Genomic DNA, 22,028 nt, shown 5'->3' with positions numbered 1-22,028 from the left:
TTGTACCTAGATGTGGCTAATAACAATGACAAGGCCAGACTTAGCATTCCCCCTTAGAAGAATTAGCTCATTTGTTGCTGATCCCTCGTAGTAGTATATAAAGGCTTTGAAGAAGCTCTCCCGATACCTACGGTCGTACCTAGACCTAGGTCTTATATATAGAAAAGGAGGGGGCAATCTCTAGGGATACTCGGACTCTGACTACGCTATAGACAAAGTGGATAGAGTCTCAATTCTAGAATACGTGTGGTTCCTTTATAGATCACCTATGTCCTAGATAAGTAGGAAGTAGAAGTCTATTATAACATCAATAATAGAAGCTAAGTTTATAGCTATAAACGTAGCCGTAAAGCAGTCACAATTTCTTACTACTGTCCTTAGGGAAATAGGGTGCCTAGAACTGGTGGGAAAGAGCTCTTTCTAGCCGAGTATAAGGGCAAGCAAGGGCACTATTAACGAGCTAAGGCTAGTCAAGCTTATAGGTAACAACTAAGCCGCTTTGACACTTGTTAAAGATGCCTATATATATAAAAGGTCAAAGTATATTGATGTTATATATAACTATATTAGACATCTCTAGTAGTAGAAGAAGATTATAGTAGACTACTACTATATAAAGGACATAGCTACTAATAGGTTAATAAAGCCCCTTAATAGCTAGCAGTTCTAAAACTTTATAAGGCAGCTCTAGCTTACGTAAAGGGATTGTAGGAGACTATATAGCCTAAGTGGGAGTGTTAAGAACATACAGGCCGCAGGACAAGTATGTGGGTGTAGGTGTGTCATGTGACTAGATCACGTGACTAGGGTTTACTAGCCTATAGGCTAGCAAACATCCGGACACCTAGTATCTACCTATACTAATACCGGCGATACTGTATATAGATATACGCTATCCTATTAGGTCCTTCTTCGTCTTTCGTATAATCCGCCGTCTTCTACTACTACGTAACTCGTACCTATTTAATAGAGTCGACCTTAACCTTAATTTTACTAAAATGTACTAATAATGCTACCGGGTATATACTTGATTCACCCCCTTATTAACTACTAAAATATAGACGACTAACTACCCTAGTAAGTAAGGGCGCGCCTAGTGACCCTAGGATAGCTTACGCGTAGGTATATATACTTGTCGGTCCGCGGGCCGTAAAATATATATAGTGATCCTAAAAGATAATAAATCTGAAATTTTTAGATTCTCGTATTTTTGCCTTATAGAGAGATTCTTCGTAAATCCTAGCTTCCTATTAAGGTCGCCTTCTAACTATATATATCTTAGTAGTACCCCTATATACCCCCGCTACGTAATTAACCGTTAAAGGTTAACGAGATTCGACGCGCAAATTTTAGGGTTTAAAGGGGGCCCTTAGCTCGTTAACAATAGTATAATATAGTGTACTCTACGTATCGCTATACTAGGTTAAGGATATTCGAAAGGTTGGCTTAGGTATTCTCTAGGCTCAATCTATTTATAGCTAAAGTAGTACTCTAAGTAGCTAGTACTAAAGTGCGTCCGGGCTTAGGATTAATAGCTTAAACGTATTAAGCCTATAATTATATAAATTGCTTATATACGTCTTCTAACAAAATACGATTCCTTCCTTATCTAGTAAAGGTAATACCTATAGCGGACGAGGACTATTTATTCGACAGCCCTTATTAAGGCGAGCAATCTACTCAAGTAGCAGCGACCCGCCTACGCTAGCGGCGGCGTAATCGTGGTATAAAGAACCCTAAAACTGAGGTTCCGTTCCCCTAAAGGCAGACTCTAGAGTTACGGAGTTACGGAGGACAACTACCTAATTAGGAAGCGCGACCCCAAATAGTAGCGAAGGATAGTAACTAACGAGAGCTATAGCCTTATAAACACTCTATACTAAGAGTCAAACCGGGGAACAGACTAAGGAAAAACCTAGGATATAAGCCAAGGCCTACTATATAGAAAGTAGAGGCTAACGACAAACAATATAGCGTAGACGACCCTATATACGGAGGCGGAAGACTTACTAGGGGATAGCGAACACCTAGCCCGGATATATAAGAACACTATAGCATAGCTACTAGGAGCGCTAAAAGCGCTATTACACTAAATCCCGAAAACAATCTAACAAGTAACACAGAAGGTAGCCTAGAGACTAACTATATAGGCAATAGTAGTAGTAGGTAAGAATTAACCCCCTCCGAAGGCAAGTAAGGCGGTACGCCTATATATTACTAATCCGGCGGAAAAACAAGAAATCGCAGCCCTAATAAGCAAGGAGATTGTCGATAGAATTGGCCAAAAGGAGGTAGTTAGAGCGAGGGTAGAGGCAATAGGCGTAGTGAGACTCTTTACCGTATAAGAGTCTAATAGACGAAAGCTAGAGACCTATAAGGAGTAGACTACTAAAGTCGCGAAGTCGGCACGAGTCTCCTACTAATAGTATACCGTTATCGCCTACGGGGTCCCTAGGACATTTAAGGTCGAAGACCTTCCCTACCTCTAAGTATAGAACTAGAACACCTCCCTAGGAGTACGACTAACGAAGGCGGCATAGCTATATAAGACAGTAGACCGAGAAAAGATATACTTATCGCTTATTATCTAGGTAGAGATAGCGGAATAAGCTAACTAGATACTAGACAATAGGCTATTCTAGAACTACGAGAGAATAGATACGGAGATCTATTAGAGTAGCTATAGGGTACTACAATGCTTCTAATGCTAACAGTACGGTCATATAGCCCTAAAATACGGGGAGAAGACCCTAAGGTGTCCTTACTACGTAGGCCTATACTAGGGAAGGGAATGCCTAAAAAAGGAGAGCAGGTATATATACTACGGCAGAAGGCACCTAGCGTATTCAAGCTAATACCTAACTAGAATAGTAGTATAAGAACGAGCGAGATAAGCAAGGATTTCTATACTAGCTAGGTACCCCTAACGGTAGTAGGAGTGACCTACCGTATATAAGGGCTTCGAACCGAGCAAAAGGAAGAGGGTAGAAGAGACGAATAAGGGAACCTAACCGTAAACGTATCTACCTCCCGGTAGGCCTCGACACCTTAACCGGGCCGCTAACGAACTAGGCTAAATACGAATCTTTAGGGCGCCCTAGCGGCCCTAGGGCTAGCCGGACAGCGAGATATAGGCTTAGGAGACATAGTAGGTTAGCACGGAAATGGACCTTACGGATAACGAATAATACTATACGACGACATTACTATCGTGTAGTATAACGTAAACAAAAGTAGGGACAAGGTCTAGCGCCACTTTCTATAAGAGCTAGACTCGCTACGGCACTACGTTATCGCGGTATAGGAACTATAGGTCAACCCCTACGAAGGACTCCTAGCCACTTATAATGACCGGAGATACTATACCGTAATCGCGGGCTAACGAGGCGTCATCCCGAGGACATATATATACGTAAGCAAGACTATAGAGCTTGAGTCGTAGAAGGTTATACTACCGTAGTAGGGCAACCTAGGAGACATAACATCAATCTAGATCGACACGACACAAGGCCCTATCTAGATCTATAACGTTTATAACCCGCTACCGCGGGGTCGGACGAGTAGGGAACTAGGAACCCTCGCCTACCTAGAGCGGACCCTAAGCTAAGACATAAAGTAAGTACTCCTCGGCGACTTTAACCTCTACTATCTATAGTAGGGACTCGAATTCACTCCCCCGTACGCGTTTCTAGGGGAAAAGCTACTAGATATAACCGCACGCTACGGAATGGCCTTAGTAATACTAAAGGGAATAGAGACGTAGAAGGCCCGTACAAGTATAAGCACGATCGACCTATACTTTCTATTACGAGAACTTGAAGAGAGACTAGTCTAATGCCGACCGAACTACGCGCTAGAAGCCTCCTTAGACTATATCCCTATCTAAACGACGCTAGGGGTAAAGGCGATAGAGGAGCTAGTAAGCGAACCACGCCGTAACTAGAAGAAGGCACGCTAGGACGATATAAGAGGCTTCCTAATAGCGAACCTACTATAGTATAGAGAACTCGAGACGACAGCTTAGCTAGATCAAGTAGCGGAACAGATTACCTCGGTTATATAGCAAGCAGCGGAACAATATACGCCGTTACTCCGGCCCTTAACGTAGTAGAAGGCCTTCTAGACCCCTAAATACTCTACGAAGGTAAGGGAGGCTAGAAGGGTAAGGCGACAGTAGACGAAGGAGCATACCTAAGAGACGTAGGAGCAATACTATCGCGCGACATAAGAGAAGAAGGTATAGATAAGACGCGACAAGCTATAGGACTAGAGAGCGACAATCGGGCTCGTTATAGAAAACCCGGAATAGATGTAGAGACTTACTAAATAGGCACGACTACCTAAAGAGTAGCAAACCCCTCACTTCCCCCTAATCGTAGACCGCGAAGGGATTGCCTAGGCTACGCCCCGGGGCAAGGCAAAAGCATTAGCCGACCATTTCTTTTCGACGTAAGTAGAGGTAGACCTTACGGATATCGACCCGAGTATATATCCGGAACCCCTAGATATAGATTAGGCGGTTAGCTCTAACATAGTAATAGGAGTCATAAGTAAGCTAAAAGGACGGAAAGCCCTAGGCCTAGATAGGATACTAAATATACTGCTAAAAGAGTATAGAGAAGAGATCGCGCCGAGCCTAGCAAACCTATTTACCGCGTACCTACGGCTAGGGTATCACCCGAAGCCGTATAGAGAGTCTATAACAGTAGTACTACGTAAGCTATAGAAGGAGGACTATACTTAGCCCAAGTCGTACAGACCAATCGCACTTCTAAATACGATAGGGAAGGTCCTAGAAAAGATAGTAGCCTAGAGACTTACGTAGCTAGCCGAGGACAACCACGTACTCCTAGCAACATAGATAGGGGGAAGAAGCTAGCGATCGACACTAATAGTAATAGAGCTAATTACGGAGCAAATTCAGACCCTCTAGCACTACGGTAGGAACCGAGCGGCGTCCTTACTATCCCTCGACATCGTAGGAGCCTTCGATAACGTCTTATACTAAAGGCTAATATATATCCTATAGCAGAAAGGCATCCCCTAGTAGGTAACGACGATCGTCTACTCCTTTCTCTAGGAACGGACGATATACCTAGTCCTAGGAAGGTACACGTCCGACCCGGTAAAGGCAGAGACTAGAATACCTTAGGGATCTACTCTCTCCCCTATCCTATTTCTAATATTTATGTCTGATCTAATCCCCCTACTCACCTCTCCGTAAACCTGAGTATCGGGGTTCGTAGACGATATAAATATCCTAGCCTAGTTAGACTCGACAGAAGAGAACTGTCGCCTCCTCGAAGATAGGCACAAGAAATGCGAGGAGTGGGTAAAGAAGTATAGTGCCCAGTTCGCCCCTAAAAAGTACCAACTTATACACTTTAGTAAAGCGAGAACATACTATAATATAAAGGCGGCGGTAAGAATCTAAGGCTACGAGACAAAGCTATTAGCGGAGCTACGAGTACTAGGGATCTGGCTCGACCCGAAGCTAAGCTAGAATATATAGGTTAAGAAAGCCTAGAGTCGAGCACAAGTTAACGAAGCCTCGATAAAGAGACTTACGGCATCTATATAGGGAGCAACATTCGATAAGGTAAGAGTAATATATAAGGCGATCGTTAGACTAGCTATACTATACGGGGCATAGATTTAGGGAACAGGAGGCGCAGGTAAGCCGATCCCGAAACGGATAGAGCAACCCCTAAACAGGACATAGGTAGGTAACCTACGTAGAGTACTAGGCGTAAATAAGACAACGTTAATAAGTACGGTAGAAATGGAGACAGGAACACTACTAATCGGCTAGTATATCCGGGGAATAAGAATTCAATACGCGGTAAGGACGACAGGTTACCTAGTACAAACTACGATCTAGGAGGCAAAGAATAAGATAGAAAGCTACTACCGGAGAGGGGCCGGACATAGGACAAGCCAAAAAGAGGATGACCTTACTACCTTTACGGCTATATAGACAAGTACCGAATAGCTAGCACGAAAAGAGGAGGAGCGTAGGACTCGCTAGGCCGGCGGGAGCAAGGCTAAGACCTAAAGCCTAGCGGAACAGATAGCGAGCTACCTATAGGAGTAGGACTAGAAAAGGAAGCCCCCTAAGACAACAGGCCCGATAGCGCTCCGAGCCTTCTAGAGACATAATTACTAGCTATATAGGGACCTAATAAGGGCCGAGGCAAGCATAGCGATCTAAATTAGGTCCGAATATATTAGGTTAAGGGCCTACCTATTTAGAAGACGCGTACTAGACATCTATAGCCTAGCCTACTAGTGTAGCTACCTATCGCAAAACCTAGAACATATACTATTACGATGCCCGTAGTAGGCGAGAGGTAGGGGAAATTAGAGGCACTAAGCGGGAAGGAGAGACTATAAGTCAATTATTAGGGACAAAGGTAACATTCGCCGAATCTCTCGGTAGATACTATAGTAGGGATACCTCTAGTAGTTTAGCCTCGCTAGCGAGACGGAGGAGTGGATAGACAAGAGGCGGAAGCTAGGGGGTGGCAGATAGGGTAGTCATTAGGGCAGGCCTATGACACTAGCGTACCCCTAACAAGGGAAAATTAAGACAATAACTAGGAGGAAAAGACAGGCGGGAAGGAGGAGGGGTTTTTACTAATACGGTTTCCCCTCTATATATACGAAAACAAGATAGTATAGCTACATAGGCCAAAGGGCACTATAATAGCTTAATGAAATATCTATCTATCTATATAAATTGCTTACGGTTAGCTAGATCTTCTATATCGAATACTAGAAGGCTATTAGTCTAAACGAAGCCGTAGATATATACACTACCTCGCCCCTACTACTTAACGCGAAACTAATACTTAACAACGTTAAACTTTAGCTTAATATAGGCCTCGAAGAAGATCTCGAAGCGGCGTATAATATAAATAAATAAACACATTCATAATGCCTATCTAGCTCCTAAAAGGTCTATAAGGCCGGGGGCTATTAAGGAAGAGAGAGGGGAAAACCGCCGTACGGGGAAAAACCCTCTTTAGGTATTAGTAAGTTCTCTCTATTACTTGTCGGTCAATCTGTCGTACTAGAAGCGGTGAGTACTAGGTAGTTAGCCGCCCCGGAGTACTAATCTACCCGGTGCCTAGGAACGAGTGTTAGTAGCTAGCCGACTATCGAGCAGACGACAGGTCGACTATTAGTAGAGGCGGGTCGCCTATCGAGTAGGAGACAGGTCGACCGTCGAGCGGAAAACGAGCTGGCCGTCGAGTAGACGGCGAGTCGACCCTTCCGGGCTCCTATACTCTATTAGTGCTCCTATCGCTATTCCTTCTATACTCGGGGTCGCTATAGGCCACGGTCTACCCGCCTACGTAGTCGTCAGTACCGCCGGAGTCCTACTACGTCTATAGGTAGGGCGCCTTCGAAGGCTTCCTAGAGCTCTTCCTCCTAGGCTATCTCCCCTATTCTTACTACTATCTCACTCGCTATCTAGAACTGCTATAGTAGGCCGGTCCGTATCACTATTCGTGCCGCTACTCGTATCCTACGCGCTATACCTATTATATATTAGAAGTCTATAGCCCTAGTCTCGAGTAAGGAGGGAATCGTATTTAGTAAGCTAGCTACGAGATAAGGTAACAAGTCTTAACCGCGCTTTCCTACTTATCTAGTACTACCGTATAGCCTCGTTTCGAGAGGTTAGCCCGGAGCAAAAGCTTCCCTCTACGCCCTCCCTCCCTATTTACTCCTTAAGCTAATATCTACCTCTATAGGCCTAAGCCCTTTAGTGCTCTCTATTAACCGATATACGTATCCGTCCTCTCGGGCTATATAGATAGTATTAGCCGTTACTACTAGTATATACTACGCCCTAGGTTTTAACGCCCTTTGCGTTACCGTAGCCTATCTCTAGAAAGCGGCCGTCTATACCTTGTAGGTTTGCTCGGGGCATACACTACGCCGGGTAGCGTACTCCTTACGTTTCTACCTACTAACTAATATAAAGTTCCTTATTCCCCTACTCTCGATCCTCCCCGATTATAGAACTAATCCACTTGTATTATACGTCTTTTCCCCGTCCTAATAGCCGTCTTTTCCTTACTTAGGCTATTGTCTTTTCCTCGTCGTAATCTACTATATTAGACTAGGTACGTTATATAGCGGGACAGGTAGTACCTTAGGTAAAACCCTCGTTCCTATACCGGGTACTTAATAGGTCCTTATAGGCTTCGTCGCGTGTCTACCTACCTACCGTATTGCCCGCTAGTAAACACTAGATTATTTCGTAGTCCACTCGACGCCGTCGTATAGTCCGCTTAGTTATTGTTCTATAGTCTACTCGTCTAATGTTTGTCGCTTAGCCCGCTCGGTTTACGGTCTCCGGAGGTAAAAATTCTATACTTATACTAGAGGTGTCCTATCGAGCGTATAGGCTACGGTTCCGCGCCCTTCTTATACGTAGAAAGAAGAGGGACTCGCTCCCGATACGAGTATACGCTCGTCGGATAGTTTTTATACCCGTTTTACTAGTAGTCCTCTATTCGCCGCGGCTTCGCCTACGTTACGCGCCCGTCGCGCCTACGACGCTCTAGCGTAAGAATACTTAGCTCTCTCGTAGCAAGACGAGAGGTTCGTAGCCGACACTACGTATAGGTAATTCTCGTCGTCGACCCGGCGTATAATATAGTAATCTACGATATAGGGAAGGTCGCGTAGGTTGTTACGGGCGGTTTACGCTTTGTCCGCTAGAGTACTATTTAACTACTCCTAGTAGTTCGGGTAGTGATATATTAGGGAGTCCTAGTATATATTAGCCGCGGAGAATGTCAAGAAGAGTAATAGTATACCTAGCGTATAGTAGAAAGCCTTAAGCTAATAAAGTATACCCTTCTAATAGGCGCGTATACTACGAAGTATAGTAGACTAGCGGACGATAGACTAGATAATAGATTACGCTATTAGATCAGACTATATAGTAGACGTAGCTTGAAGTTAAGCGCTAGTTAGAGAAGCTTACTATAGATATTGCTTAACGTAGTATATTAAATAGCTACGGGCCTATTACCTTATCTATATATTAAAGTAAGCGAAGCGGAAGGTCGGATTAGATATAAAGCGGGTGTCTTTATTAAGGAGTATCTACTATATCTACTATAGAAAGGTGACCCTACGCTATCGACTATCTACATTAAACTCCGCTTAACCTCGATAGAATAGCTATAGATACGAGAGAGATAGTATTAGCTTTCTCTTATACTCTAAGACCGGGATACTACTAAGAAGAGGATAGGTCACAAAGTGTATAGGTCCTATACGAGGATTAACGCCATCTATATTAGTAGCTATACCTCCTTAAACGCGGGCTTAAAGCTGCTCGAAGCCTATAGTATCTATAGTTAAGTCTAGTACTATTACGCTTTCTAGTCCTAATATAACCTAACCGGCGGGTACGGCTATAACATTACTAAGCTTATACTATAGTATAGTAATACGATTAGAGACATCCTCGCCGTCCTTACTATTAGGAAGACGATCGAGGTTATACTAGCTAATCGTAATGTTACGATAGCCTAGATAATTCTCTTTTAAGAAGAAAAGCTACTAAAGGACGACAGCCCGACGGACCTTAAGGTCATTCTCGAATTGACGTTAAGTATAATCGTTAGTAGCGTTACTTAGTCTAATTATAACTATTTGAAGATCTTCTAGTAGTAGTAGTAGTAGCTCCTTAAAGAGAGAGCCTTAGTCCCGAGGGAAGTAATAGATATAACCCTTGAACTTATACTAGACGCCGCGTACTTAATACACATCAATGAATATATATAGCCTTACGATAAGCTTCTTCTTAATAGGCGTGAGCTCCGGAAGACCGTCTATAGCAGGTCTAGGTCTAGGGTCTATATTATTGTCCGAGGCTATAAGATATAGTAAGTCTAGTGCCTTAGCTCTATCTATAGAGATATACCGGCTATATACTCTATAGCTGTTAATGTTAAGATGAAACTAGTGCTTATAGTAGCGTATATATAGCTTTATCTTTTCTTCTTCTAAGTAAAGGCGTTCGTATGTAGCTTGTTAGCGACCGTAGTCTATATTACCTAGCGCTGTACTATTAAGGTCGTCTATTAAGGCAGGCTCGGTATACTCTATAAGATCTACGAGTTGACCTATAGAGGTAGGATCGAAACGCTAACCACGACGTTGTAGTTATGTAGCGCGGCCGCTAGTGTCTTCCTCGTCGTCCAATTCATCGCTACTAACACCTCTACCGGTTAGGCTAGTAATAGTTCGGTAGCCAAGACAAGTAGTAGCATTCTCGACCCTATTTTAGTCGAAACTCGTACGTATAGCTTGATGACACTACTTGTGCTCTATTACCCGAGTGAGGTCTATAATACCGTCCTTACAGAACATATAGAGATCTTCTTGAGCCTTAACATCCTTTGTACGAAAGTTACGGTATCGAGGATGCTAGTAGTAGTAGTAGTAGTAGAAGTAGATAGGGCCCTTCGGAGCGAGGGCTAGAAGAGCAGGAGGCTTCGTTTCGAGAGCACCGCTAGCTGTCCGGGTACGATAGTTGTATATTGATTGCTAAGTAGCGGGACCTTAAGTAGTAGGCCGTGTGTTATTTAGTCGAGCGGTGTTCGGCTTCGTAGTAGGAACAGGCTTGCTACGATATAGCTAGCACTTGTTGGCCTGCTTATAGTTCTTCTTGCTCCGGTAGTCAATAAAGTACTCGTTGCTACGTGTCTGCTTATACTGTCCACTACACTTATGCGTGCCGGGCGGAACAGTTATGCCCTAAGGGATAGGAGGCTAGTCCGTCTGATCTATCTAGTCCGCTATAATGTACGCGCTATTCTAAGAGATGAGATGTGCTGTAAGACGAGACGAGACGGGTCGCGAGTTGTAGTGCGAAGGTGATGTAGGAAGAAGGAACAGGTTGCCTAAAGAAATGAGGTTTGACTACAAAATTTGCGGTAGACGGGTACCTACGGTAGGAGACGCGTTTTTGGTTCCCGGCAAACACAAAAAGAACGCGCTACACGTCATTATTTATGACTCACTGCCCGTATTCAAGGCCTCTATGAGGTGAATGCTTTCACAACTTGCCGCTAACATTATCTACGTAACACTACCTGTTTTACGTAACACGTAACACCACCTCTTTTGAGCAACATCACCTCTTTTATGCCAGCTCGAACCCCTCATACCGCTTTGAGTCGTACACGTCGCGCTTATCGATGGTGTCGTAGCCTGTGAGATGGTTATTGCCCGTCTGTTGATAGAATACTGACTTACTAGCCGGGCTGCCTACAGTAGGCTACATATACTTCGCTAACCTCACTCGAGTGCTCGTAAGCTCGCACGTCGTTACGGCGCGAAGTTGCGCGGTGCTATCGCATCTACAATACTGCAAGCTTGAGATGGAGCGTGAGGTCGTTGAAGCCTCAGGCTCTATTCGGATTGATTAACGACCAATGAGAAGACGGCTTGGCACTTCCCTCACCTGAATATAGCACGCTCACCATTTCCTGAAGCTACGTTCGAACGTTAGTCGTACCGAAAGGAGCTTGCGACCGTAGGTCTACGACGTAGTTCGAACGTAGCTTCAGGAAATGGTTCACTTTGCTAATGACTTACTTGTTGATCAGACTGTGCCAAGACCCGCACATGTGTACAGGCTGAAGCACGTTTGGTGCGCATTCACCACGACTCATGACATGCAGCGCAAGATTGCTGTCCTCACGTCACTGCTAAGTTTCAGGCACCGCATCCAACAAGATCACCAAAGTATCCTTCTTGATCCCGACCTACAAAGCACCCCCAGTTAGCACAATCCGTCACCTCCGCCACATCTGCAAGAACTCACCGCTCCAATCGTAACCTGATGCATTATGATATCTTCATCCTCCCTCGCTCCGTTGAAGATGACCTTCCCATTCAAGACTAGACGCTGATCTTGCGGTCGCAAACCTTCCTTCCCTTGAACCTTCTCCGTAAGGCCCGTCACAGTTGTATACTTCGTGACCTGATAGACGATGGGCAGACCTTCTGGAGTCTTGACAAAGATCCGGAAGGAAGAGGGTGTTTCTGATGGTCGAGGGCTGGCGGACACGCTGTTTCTGCGTCTGATGTCGTAGGGTATTGCAAGGATGGTGTCAGTTATGGCATCGATGTTGTCGGCGAGAGCCGTTCGTATAGCGTCGTGATCAATGGGTCCGCCGGAGTGAGCTTGATGCTTGACATATTCGACTAGGTCTAGGGTTAACGTGACGGGAATGTTGATGTTGAACCACATTTGGCTCATGTTTCGCGGCGATAAGTGAGTTTGCTGCTAGGGAAATGATCTGAGGTGAGAGGGTGGACGACGAGATCGCACAGCCTTTATGTTCGACCTGATATGCTTCTAGGGTCTGTCTTAGACATGGTCGACGTTCTGCAAGATTCTGCAAGTCTTACAAAATAGTCTCGGCAGAAGCGCAGCATCGCTTAATGTCTCAGCTCACCACAAACCATCAGCCCACGCACAATGGAAGATCACTTTACGACCTCTCGCCAGCGATACAGCTCTGCGCCATCCAAGTCTATGCGTAACTTATGCATAGACCTCATGCACATCAATGGTCATCTTAACCACGCTGTCCGCCACCAGCTTGTACTAGGCAGATTGGCAATCGCCACCTTCTATATCGAGAAGTGAGCATCACTCACATGTCCTAGAGTCTTCCGATCGTCCATCTCGATACTATAGAATTCTAAGTAGTCGACAAAGAGGCGGACATCCCCAATGTAGTCGTCTTGAAGGGCCTGCTTCAGGCGCTGCACAGTCATTCGGTTATTGACCTCGACCGTCCAGTCTAATCCATCTTCATCTGTCACGTTGTGGGTCTCTTGGATTTTGATCTCGTAGGTACCATTTGATGCCGGTGCTGATGGGCGGACGGTAGTGTGCTTTGTTCCACCGGTGGGAGTTGACTCGGTGACGCTCTTGCTCTCGCCGTTGTTGATTCGTAGCACGATGTCCGAAGTGCCCTTGATTGCGGCAACCAGGTCCTTGCGAAGCGAGGCGAGGAGAGGCTGCATAAGGTGTGGCGGACAATTGTCAGTTTTGATACGCTCCGCCACTTCGTGCGTGACCTCGACGGTGACGGTGACTTTGGTCGACATGGTGCCGTGCTTGGTGGTGTGGTGTCGCTGTAGCCGAGTCGCAAAGCGAAATCTTAATGTCAGGAGAATTCTTCAGTTTCATTGAGCGAAGGGCGCGCGGTGAGGGTTGCGACGTGCGAGCTTGCGAGCACTCGAGCGTACCCTCTAAGCGCCCCGGAGCGAGAATAACAATCAGACTCTATCACCTTCGAAGCGCTACGAACGGGAAGGTAAAGGGGTAGAAGGGGAAGGGGAAGGGGAAGGGGAAGGTCCGTGCTCAGTAGGGGTGGGTCTTAGGATGAAGGCCATCGCTAACAAACTCGAGCTGTCGTCTAATTGGCTGAAAAAGAACTTACAATTATTTAATTGGCGCGCTTCTCAGCCCCAGCGCGGTAAATCCCCTTCCGAGTACGTGGGAAACAATGTATATACACGTTGCGACGACAGCAGCATGCGGCATCGCGAGGACAGCGGACAACTGCTTCCTCGAGCTGCGAGTGCTACCCTTCGCTCATTTCAATAAGGACGGAGGCCTTTCAACATATCATTTTAGGATCCCATTGATGACATCAGCGCAAACGGCGCAAACTTTAGCATGTGACTGATGCAACCACGCCGCCCCCTGACCCCTCCACCAGCATACCCTCATCACCTCTTTCACCTCCTCCACCTCCCTATCATCAAGTCCCCCTCAACGCCAGCACCTGATACACAACACTCCCCTCCTGAACCCCACACTGCGCCAACAAAGTCAGCATCCCCCTTCACCAACCCGCGAAACAACTCACCTCCTCCAACCACTTCTCCTCACTCATCTGCTTCCCCGCAAAGATCAAGCGCTGCGAGACGGACGGGATAGCGGTACGCTGCTTAAACCACCTCCTTCAGCTTTGCAACCTTTCATCGCCTGTACACTCTGACATCCAGATCGCTACCGTCGATAAGGAGTTGGACTTTGATGTTGATCCACCCGCACCCTGGTGGCGACTTGCTCTCTGGTGTAGCAGTCGAGGAGGCGTCGCGGACGGGCGCAATGTCGTATGGGATGGCCCTGATCGCTTCGATGATCTCGTCGCGCATAGATCCGAAGACGGCATCAAGGACAATCTCAGGGAGAGTTTGGTCATTCTTGATGCCCGCAATCACATCGAGTGGTACCGCGGCCGCAAGAGGGATGTTCACAGCCATGGTATTGTGCTTGTTGCCCGACATGTTGGGTCGCCGCGACGGTGTCGAGATGAATCTGGATCCGCGCGGGTTCTTAAGAAAAGGTTCGAAAACGCCTACATTGTTGGTCAACGTCAGCAAACACAATCAGCTTTGGCGGCAGCATGTGATCCACACTCCAGCAAGCGCCCGGAAAAAGAAACACAAATGCAAAGGTAGAAGAAGTGTGCAATACAATATGCACCACCTTAGCTCGGCCAGGCCCGCAATGCTTCCACTAAACTCTCAAAGTTTGATCAGCAGAAGCCAAAAAGTCCTGTCCGGTGCCGTCTTGCCACCCTTCCAGCGACATCAGAACCGCATCATCATCAATCATCCATGTCCTCATCCTCATCATCCTCACTCTCATCCGCATCAACCTCCCCAAGAAGTTCCCTATCCTCCTCGTCAAGCTCTTCCGGCCCACCATTCCCTTCCTCATCCACAGCCTTCGAAGCCTGCCGCGATATAGCATGTCTCCCCGCCTGCTGCGGTCGATGAGCCATGGGAGCGGGCCGGATCTCCGCAACCTCATCGTCCTGGTCGTACGTATGCTGCCTCTTGACAGCCCGCCGCCGATCAAGTAGGATGCCCTGCTCCTCCAGCCGCTGTCGCATCATCATAGCTTGGCCGGGAAGGTTCGTTTCCTGCCATCTATCGATCCGCCTCGAGCATCGCCGGAAAGTCTGAGCGAGACTCTTGGCTTCCTCGCCGACATCACTGGGCTCGTTGGGAGCTTTAGCGAAGCCGGCGTAGAGTGCTCGCGGCCTTCGCCAGAGGTCTACGTTTTCTAGGAAGTCGTCGTTCTCCTTGCCTCGATTCAGTCGCCAGTCGTCGTCGGTCTTATCTGCTCGATCTTTGGCCTTGCGAATCTTGATTTGTTCTTCTTCTGAGTCGTAGTCGGGCGGCATCATACGTATACGCTTCCATGCCCGAATGATGGCGCCTTCCGACTCGCGTTTATCGCGGGCGCGAGCGTGAGCTCTGCGTATCCGCTTCTCGAGGGCGTAGTCGATTTGTAGTTTCCTGTGGTTGATTACCGCAGACTGATGCTGGGTGATGCCACGATTTCGTTTCTGCGCTTGATAAGATGGAGTCGGGACGTGCGCGTTGGGTGCAGCAAAAGAGATGTTGGTCGATTGTGGTGGAGACATGCCAGTCGGTGCTCCCACTTTATTACCGCCACCGGGTGTGCTCATCATCATCATCATCATCATCTGTTGAGGTCCATCGTTGACAAAGTTAATCTGACCAGTGTTCGGTAGCAGAGGTACATGGTGGGAATCTGCTTGGCTGTTCCGAGAAGGTGCGGCTCCCGAGTCAGGCTTCTTCCTACGCCAGTTGCCTCGGCCGGGTCCCTTCTTAGCGGACGATGCCGTGGGTGTTTGTGCTGTCTGTGGCGAAGCCATGTCTGGGCCAGCGTCGTCGTTGAGGAGATTGTTGATGCGCATGTCACCAGCTGGTTTCGCATTGACAGCTTGGAAGCCGCGAGAACCGACGGGTGACGGAGAACGCGTGTACTCGCTCCCAGTTTCATGCCGTAGTGCAGAGCTCTTTCCCACAGAGGGTGCTAAAATGTGTAAGCCAGGCCAGATTTGATTGGCAAGAACGTTCACTTACGAATGTGGCCCGTATGGTAGCCGACTTCACTACCTTCATCATCACTCGGATGAGCACCATGACCTGTCGTCAAACCTTTCTCTTTACGTGCACGCTTCAAAGCAGTCATGGCTGGGCTCGGTTCGCTGGCCAAGATCGATATCCGCTCCTTCCGCTTGACCTCACCAAAATGCTTCTCTTCTTCGGTATCCACATTTTCCAGCTCAGCCTGCTCTTCTGTCAAGCTTTCCAGTGTCGGCACCTTCAGCGGCTGGGCATCTGGTCCTTCCTCGGCATCACCAGGTTGTCCAGGACCAAACGGATTCCGCTGGCTGTCCTCGACACTGAAGCCGCTCTCGAGGTACCACCAGATCAGCCACAAGAATGCCTTTGCCCTGCTCGCGCTGCTCAAGCTTGGTCGCATGACCAGGTCGAAGAAATCTCGCGGTGGAGGGAAATGGACCTCGCTGATCTTGGGCGCATACTGGCTCATGACGAAGATGAGGTTGACCGGGTTCGTTCGAGGTATCGAGGCGGCCTTGATGTCCTCCATTGTGCTGGGTTGTGGCTCGTCTTCGGTTGCGCCCTTGAGAATAGACTTCAGACGAGGCGCATCTTGAAGCTGTTTGTAGGCGTTTGGGTCTTGGTGTGCTTGCAGGGCAGGTATCGAGTGATATGTCCGGAGCTGTGCGCGCATCTCTGGGAAGACTATACTGCGTGTCAGCCAAAGCCACCGCCCAATCTCAATCACCACATACAATTGAGCGTTGTGTTCATTCTGCCAACATTGACCAATAGGCAGACCATAGCCATACTGATGGCACCGTCTTGGTCCTGCAGCAGCTTCTCCTTCAAGATCTTGCTGCACTTGCTACTCTTGGCCATGGCGTCGATGTATATGTCTGCGAAAGTATGTCCTTTTGTTCCATCGCTGTACTTGGTGAAGCATGGGGTTGTGTCGTCGAAAACAAGTCTGAGAAAGTCGTACTGTATGTCCTTGCGCCATAGTGGGATGCCATCCTCTTTCTTCAGGTGCCGTATCTTGTTGCCGGAATAGACGGACGAGGTAGCTCCATTCGCGTTGCGTCTGGTTGATGTGGTGGTTGATGTGTACATGGGCTCGTCGCCGTCGCCGTCGCCGTTCTCTGCCGGCTTGGTGGGCGTTGCGGCATTGCTGTCATCATCGAGCCTCTTCTTCGGTGGCATGGCATCTGTGCTGCTGTCGTCGTTTCTGTCGAATGCGGGCACGGGCGGCGCAGGCGGAGGCAGTGGGTGGGCTGGAGCGGGAGGTGCTGGGGAGGGATGTTGGTCGTCGGGCTCGCCAGCCAATATGTGTTGCAAGGAGGTCATGATGCTGGTCCAGGCGTTATCATCTGTTTCAAAGTCTCACGACTCGGGAAGCTGCGTCTGCTGGGCGACGAGTCTCGTAACTGTCAATGCATGGTCCGGTGTGCCATTGGATTTGTATGGCGGTCATGGGAAGACATGCGACCGATGCGACGACAATGCTGGGACGTGTATGGGAGGGGAGACGATGGGTGAAGGAGGGCACTTGGAGGCGGCGCATACGTGGCGCTGTGCTGACTTCTCGTCCCGGCTGTCTCCAATCTGCCAACCTTGGGATCGCGCGCATTGACATTGACTGGAAACAGCGTCATACCACAAGTGATGCATACATGTAAGCACTTCCTGTATTCGATCGTCTTCTACCGCGCTACTCGATCCTCCCAAGAACGGATGAAGTGCCTTTGGTCTTGAACATGAGTTCTTGCACACCAAAGCCGGGGTGTAGACGTGATTGCAGGCCTTTTGATGCACGTGGGCCAGGACGATGGTATCTTGGGTGATGGGCCTCAGGTTTGCTCGTGCGCGCTTTCGGCGGATCGGCAGCTCAGACCCGCTGGAGCTGTCCGCGGAAGGCTAGCGTGCCGACTGGTCTGAGCTGGTGACCTACCCATGCGTGCCATGGATGAGAATTGTCAATTGTAAATGGTCGTTACTTCGTTACGTCCAGCTTCCTTCTCACCAGCACAACCAACACCACCTTCCTCATATCCAGCAAGAACACGCAAGCTTTCCTGTAGTTGCAAAGCTCTCGCAAGGTACATGTACCTTCCACCGACCGTCTTGAGCCGGGACACATCGCAATTGAAACACAACGACCACATCGCCACAACCATCAGCTGGAGAAGGTACTTGCTTGTCAACGACAAAAATCATAGACACTGCAAACATTCGCCGACCTCTGACTCAGTTGGCATTCTTCATCATGCCCGCATCCAAGCGGCAAGCTCCGCGCTTCAAGACAATACAACAACTGCAACTCGACTACGCTCCCGTCAACATCACCCAATATGAGTCGACAAGAACTGGCATGCGGCTTGCCGTTGTGGACAAGAAAGGTCCCAAAGTCGAAGGAGAGTTCGCTCTGGCTACCGAAATCAACGACAATTCTGGCGCGCCACACACTCTGGAGCATCTGGTCTTCATGGGCTCCAAGTCATACAAGTATACTGGACTACTGGATCGACTGTCTTCACGGGCCTTCTCTACCACTAACGCTGGCACCGCAACAGACTACACTTCATACTCGCTCAAGACCGCAGGATGGGAAGGATTCTCGCAGATTCTACCAGTCTATCTGGAACACTTGATCGTGCCAACCATGACCGATCCGGCCTGTTACACAGAAGTGCATCACATCGACGGCACTGGTCATGACGCCGGAGTGGTATATTCTGAGATGCAAGCTCGTGAGAACACCCCGAGCGATTTGATCGAGCTTCATCGAAGGGTCCTGATGTATCCTGAGGGCAATGGCTTCCGTTCCGAGACTGGCGGCATGACCAAGGAACTGAGAGCCCTGACGGCAGATCGCATTCGAGCATACCACAAGGAGATGTATCAGCCCAAGAACTTGCGTGTGATTATCACGGGTGAGGTGGATCACGATGAGCTTCTACAGATCTTAGACGACTTTGAGACCACAATCGTTGAGGATGTGCCAAGACTAGAAGACCCCTTCCGGAGGCCGTGGGTCGATTCGAAGCCTACGCCAAAGCTTACAGAGACCAAAGTTGATACGATTCAGTTCCCAGAAGAGGACGAGTCCATGGGTGAGCTCACGGTTGGCTGGCTTGGACCAAACTGTGACGACGCTCTTGCAGTAGCTTCGTTGACAGTCCTGCTTGCGTACCTCGCAGACTCACCGATCAGCGTGCTAGAGAATACATTGGTTGAACGAGAACAGCTATGCAGCGCCGTCTACTACGAGGTTGAGACACGTCCAGATATTGTGACATGGTTCTACCTGACATCCGTGGAGACAGATCAGCTACGTGCAGTCTACGAGCGTCTCATCGCGGTACTGAACGAGACTCTCGAGAAGCCGCTGGACATGTCGTACTTGAGCGACTGCATCAAGCGCGAACGACGACAGCTCAAGGAACGTGCAGAAAGCTCGGAAGACTTCTTCACACAGCCTCTGATTGAGGATCATTGCTTCAGTGACCGAGAAGGCCGCGCACTCAAGGACATCGAAACCCTGTCAGAACTTGACACGCTAGCGACGTGGACAGAGCAGCAGTGGAAGGAAGCATTGTCGAAGTACTTTATCGACAACCATCACGTGTGTGTTCTTGGCGTGCCTTCGAAAGAGCTCTCAGAGCGCAGTACGAAAGAGGAGAAGGATCGTGTCGAAGCACAGAAGAAGCGACTCGGACCGGAGGGACTGGAGAAACTCTCCAAAAAGCTCGAGGAAGCGAAGGCAGCGAACGGCAAGCCGATACCTGATGAACTGCTCGAGCAATTTCCAGTACCGAGACCAGAATTGGTGCCATTCATCTCGACGACAACGGCACGATCAGGCGCTGCACGCAAGATGGGAGCCCTCGATAATGAGATTCAACACATCATCGACAAGGCCGACGACGGCTCGCCACTGTTCATACACTTCGAGCACATACCTTCCAACTTTGTCAAGATCAAGCTGTATATGGGTACTACTGGCGTACCTGCAGAGCTTCGACCTGTACTCAGTCTATACCTCAACAATCTCTTCACCACACCAGTGTACATTGACGGCAAGCGGATCGAGTTCGAAGATTTGGTCACCGAGCTGGAGAAGGATACAATCTCATATTATGCGAACTCATCCTATGGCAATCAGCAAATGGTGGCCATCACTGCCATGACCGAGCCAGAGAGCTACGCCAAGGTCATCTCACGCATTCGGACGGTGCTTTTTGATGCGATACACGATCCAGTACGACTTCACGCATCCCTGACCAAGATCTTGGCAGATATTCCAGCCGAGAAGCGTGCTGGCGATTCTATGGTCTGGGCTGTCAACTCGATGATATCCTCCAACCGCAACGCCAACCGTCATGCTACCAACACATTGACCAAGGCCCTTCACCTCAAGCACCTCCGCAAGCTGCTCAAACAAGAGCCGCAAGCAGTCATCGCGAAGCTCCAAACCCTCTGCGATACCCTTCACCGGCCTGAGAACTTCCGCGCCGTTGTCATAGCGGACATCACCAAGCTCCCAGATCCTGTATCCGCCTGGCAGAATCTGACGAAGAACTTGTCCACGACCAACAATCTCGAGCCTTTGGATGACCTCAAGTCGACCATTAGCGACGTTGGCAACACCCCAGGAACAGCAGCCTACATCATCCCCATTACTGCCGTAGACAGCTCCTACATCGTCCTCACATCACTTGGTCCGAATTCTTATCAACACCCAGATCTCCCCGCGCTGATTGTCGCCATCGCATTCCTTCGTGCTGTAGAGGGGCCACTTTGGACATCGATTCGTGGCACAGGTATGTTATATCAAGCGAACAGCATATACGTTTCCCATGACATCTACCAAAGCACTGCCACTGCACCCTCACCCGAACATATGCTAACACCCTCCCTCCCAGGCCTCGCCTACGGCGCCTCAATCCGCCGCAGCATCGAACTAGGAAAACTCCACTTCTCCATCGACCGCGCCCCCAACTGCTTCAAAGCCTACGCCGCCGGCAAAGCGGAAATCGAATCCTACGCAAACGGCACCAAACCCCTCAAAAAGCTCGCCATTCAAGCCGCCGTAGGCGAGATTGTCTACGAGATGGCCGAGGAGGGCGCGACCATGGGCTATGCCGCGGACGAATCCTTCATCACCCAAGTCCTACGCGGGCTCGACAAGGACTACAATACACAGCTCCTGAAGCAGATCGGGCAAGTCGAGCCGGAGGATGCAAAGAGGGCGATTGAGAAGTGGCTTGTGCCGCTTCTTAGCGCGGAGACGGCGAATATGGTTGTGACTTGTGCTGCTGGTAAGTTCAAGCTCTTCATGGGCGTACTGTGCGGTTCTTTGGAGGTGGTTAAAGCTGACGATGATGTTTTGCAGGTATGGCGGACGACCTTGTCACTAACTTTAAGAGTGTCGGCTTCAAGGTGGAGTTGAAGAAGCTGGAGGACTTTCAGGATGATTATGGGCTTAAGGAGCCGGAGGGTGAGGATGTTAAGGATGATGAAGACGATGACGAAGACGATGAGGGCGAGAGTGGAAGCGAGGGGGAGGATGAGTAGGGAACGCGAGATGGGCATGGAGAAGTCTGGGGCTTCAAGCATGGAAATGTTGACTGCACCGCACTTTGCACGAGGGATGGCATGAGCATGGACATGAACATGAGCATCTCGGCACCACTAGCACTTCCAGCAATCAACCAATCAATCAGATCGCATCGCATCACATTGCAAGGCAAGACACCACATATCGCTTGCGCGTGTAAACTATCTTCTCTTGCCTACAGTAGGTCCTCACGTCCTCTCTGCACAGACCATGCGAGTCGCAACGCTTTGCAAGAACAACGACAAATACTTCTCATGGGTATCTCTCCAAGCCGACAGCTTTTCCCCTCCATCTCAATCTCCACTATGTCGTCGACGCCCAGCGCCAACGCTGCAGTCCCGTTCCAAAAGCCACCTCGTGTCGTCAGAAGGGTATCGAAAATGTAAGTACGAGATCCAGTAGAATGATGAAATCCCGCTGCAACGCCAATGCCGTGAACATCCATAACTTCATTCTTCCGTCT

The 22,028-nt window shown here is 48.6% G+C and overlaps 5 protein-coding genes across 5 annotated transcripts; 1 reads left to right on the top strand and 4 right to left on the bottom strand.

The window, feature by feature from the left end:
• Positions 1-11,744: 11,744 nt before the first annotated feature.
• CLAFUR5_04923 (uncharacterized protein) lies at positions 11,745-12,298 on the bottom strand (the record flags this gene model as incomplete). The annotated part of the gene is made up of 2 exons (XM_047904071.1): positions 11,745-11,801; positions 11,861-12,298. The coding sequence occupies 2 exons, from the start codon at positions 12,296-12,298 to the stop codon at positions 11,745-11,747; spliced, it is 495 nt and encodes a 164-aa protein (XP_047760199.1).
• Positions 12,299-12,586: 288 nt separating this feature from the next.
• Positions 12,587-13,158, bottom strand: CLAFUR5_04922 (uncharacterized protein; the record flags this gene model as incomplete). The annotated part of the gene is made up of 2 exons (XM_047904070.1): positions 12,587-12,649; positions 12,703-13,158. 2 exons carry the CDS (start codon positions 13,156-13,158, stop codon positions 12,587-12,589), a joined length of 519 nt encoding a protein of 172 aa, XP_047760200.1.
• A 659-nt stretch (positions 13,159-13,817) lies between these two features.
• CLAFUR5_04921 (uncharacterized protein) lies at positions 13,818-14,349 on the bottom strand (the record flags this gene model as incomplete). Its single annotated transcript, XM_047904069.1, has 3 exons — positions 13,818-13,874; positions 13,926-14,003; positions 14,059-14,349. 3 exons carry the CDS (start codon positions 14,347-14,349, stop codon positions 13,818-13,820), a joined length of 426 nt encoding a protein of 141 aa, XP_047760197.1.
• Positions 14,350-14,672: 323 nt separating this feature from the next.
• On the bottom strand, positions 14,673-17,292 carry CLAFUR5_04920 (Ino eighty subunit 1; the record flags this gene model as incomplete). Its single annotated transcript, XM_047904068.1, has 3 exons — positions 14,673-15,913; positions 15,964-16,650; positions 16,701-17,292. 3 exons carry the CDS (start codon positions 17,290-17,292, stop codon positions 14,673-14,675), a joined length of 2,520 nt encoding a protein of 839 aa, XP_047760198.1.
• A 919-nt stretch (positions 17,293-18,211) lies between these two features.
• Positions 18,212-21,522, top strand: CLAFUR5_04919 (uncharacterized protein; the record flags this gene model as incomplete). Its single annotated transcript, XM_047904067.1, has 3 exons — positions 18,212-20,768; positions 20,871-21,266; positions 21,341-21,522. The coding sequence occupies 3 exons, from the start codon at positions 18,212-18,214 to the stop codon at positions 21,520-21,522; spliced, it is 3,135 nt and encodes a 1,044-aa protein (XP_047761048.1).
• Between the last annotated feature and the right edge of the window lie 506 nt (positions 21,523-22,028).

Source organism: Fulvia fulva, chromosome 4, assembly GCF_020509005.1.
Source record: "Fulvia fulva chromosome 4, complete sequence".
Classification (NCBI taxonomy): domain Eukaryota; kingdom Fungi; phylum Ascomycota; class Dothideomycetes; order Mycosphaerellales; family Mycosphaerellaceae; genus Fulvia; species Fulvia fulva.
Note: the sequence above shows the minus strand (reverse complement) of the source record. Positions and strands in the feature narration are given on the sequence as shown.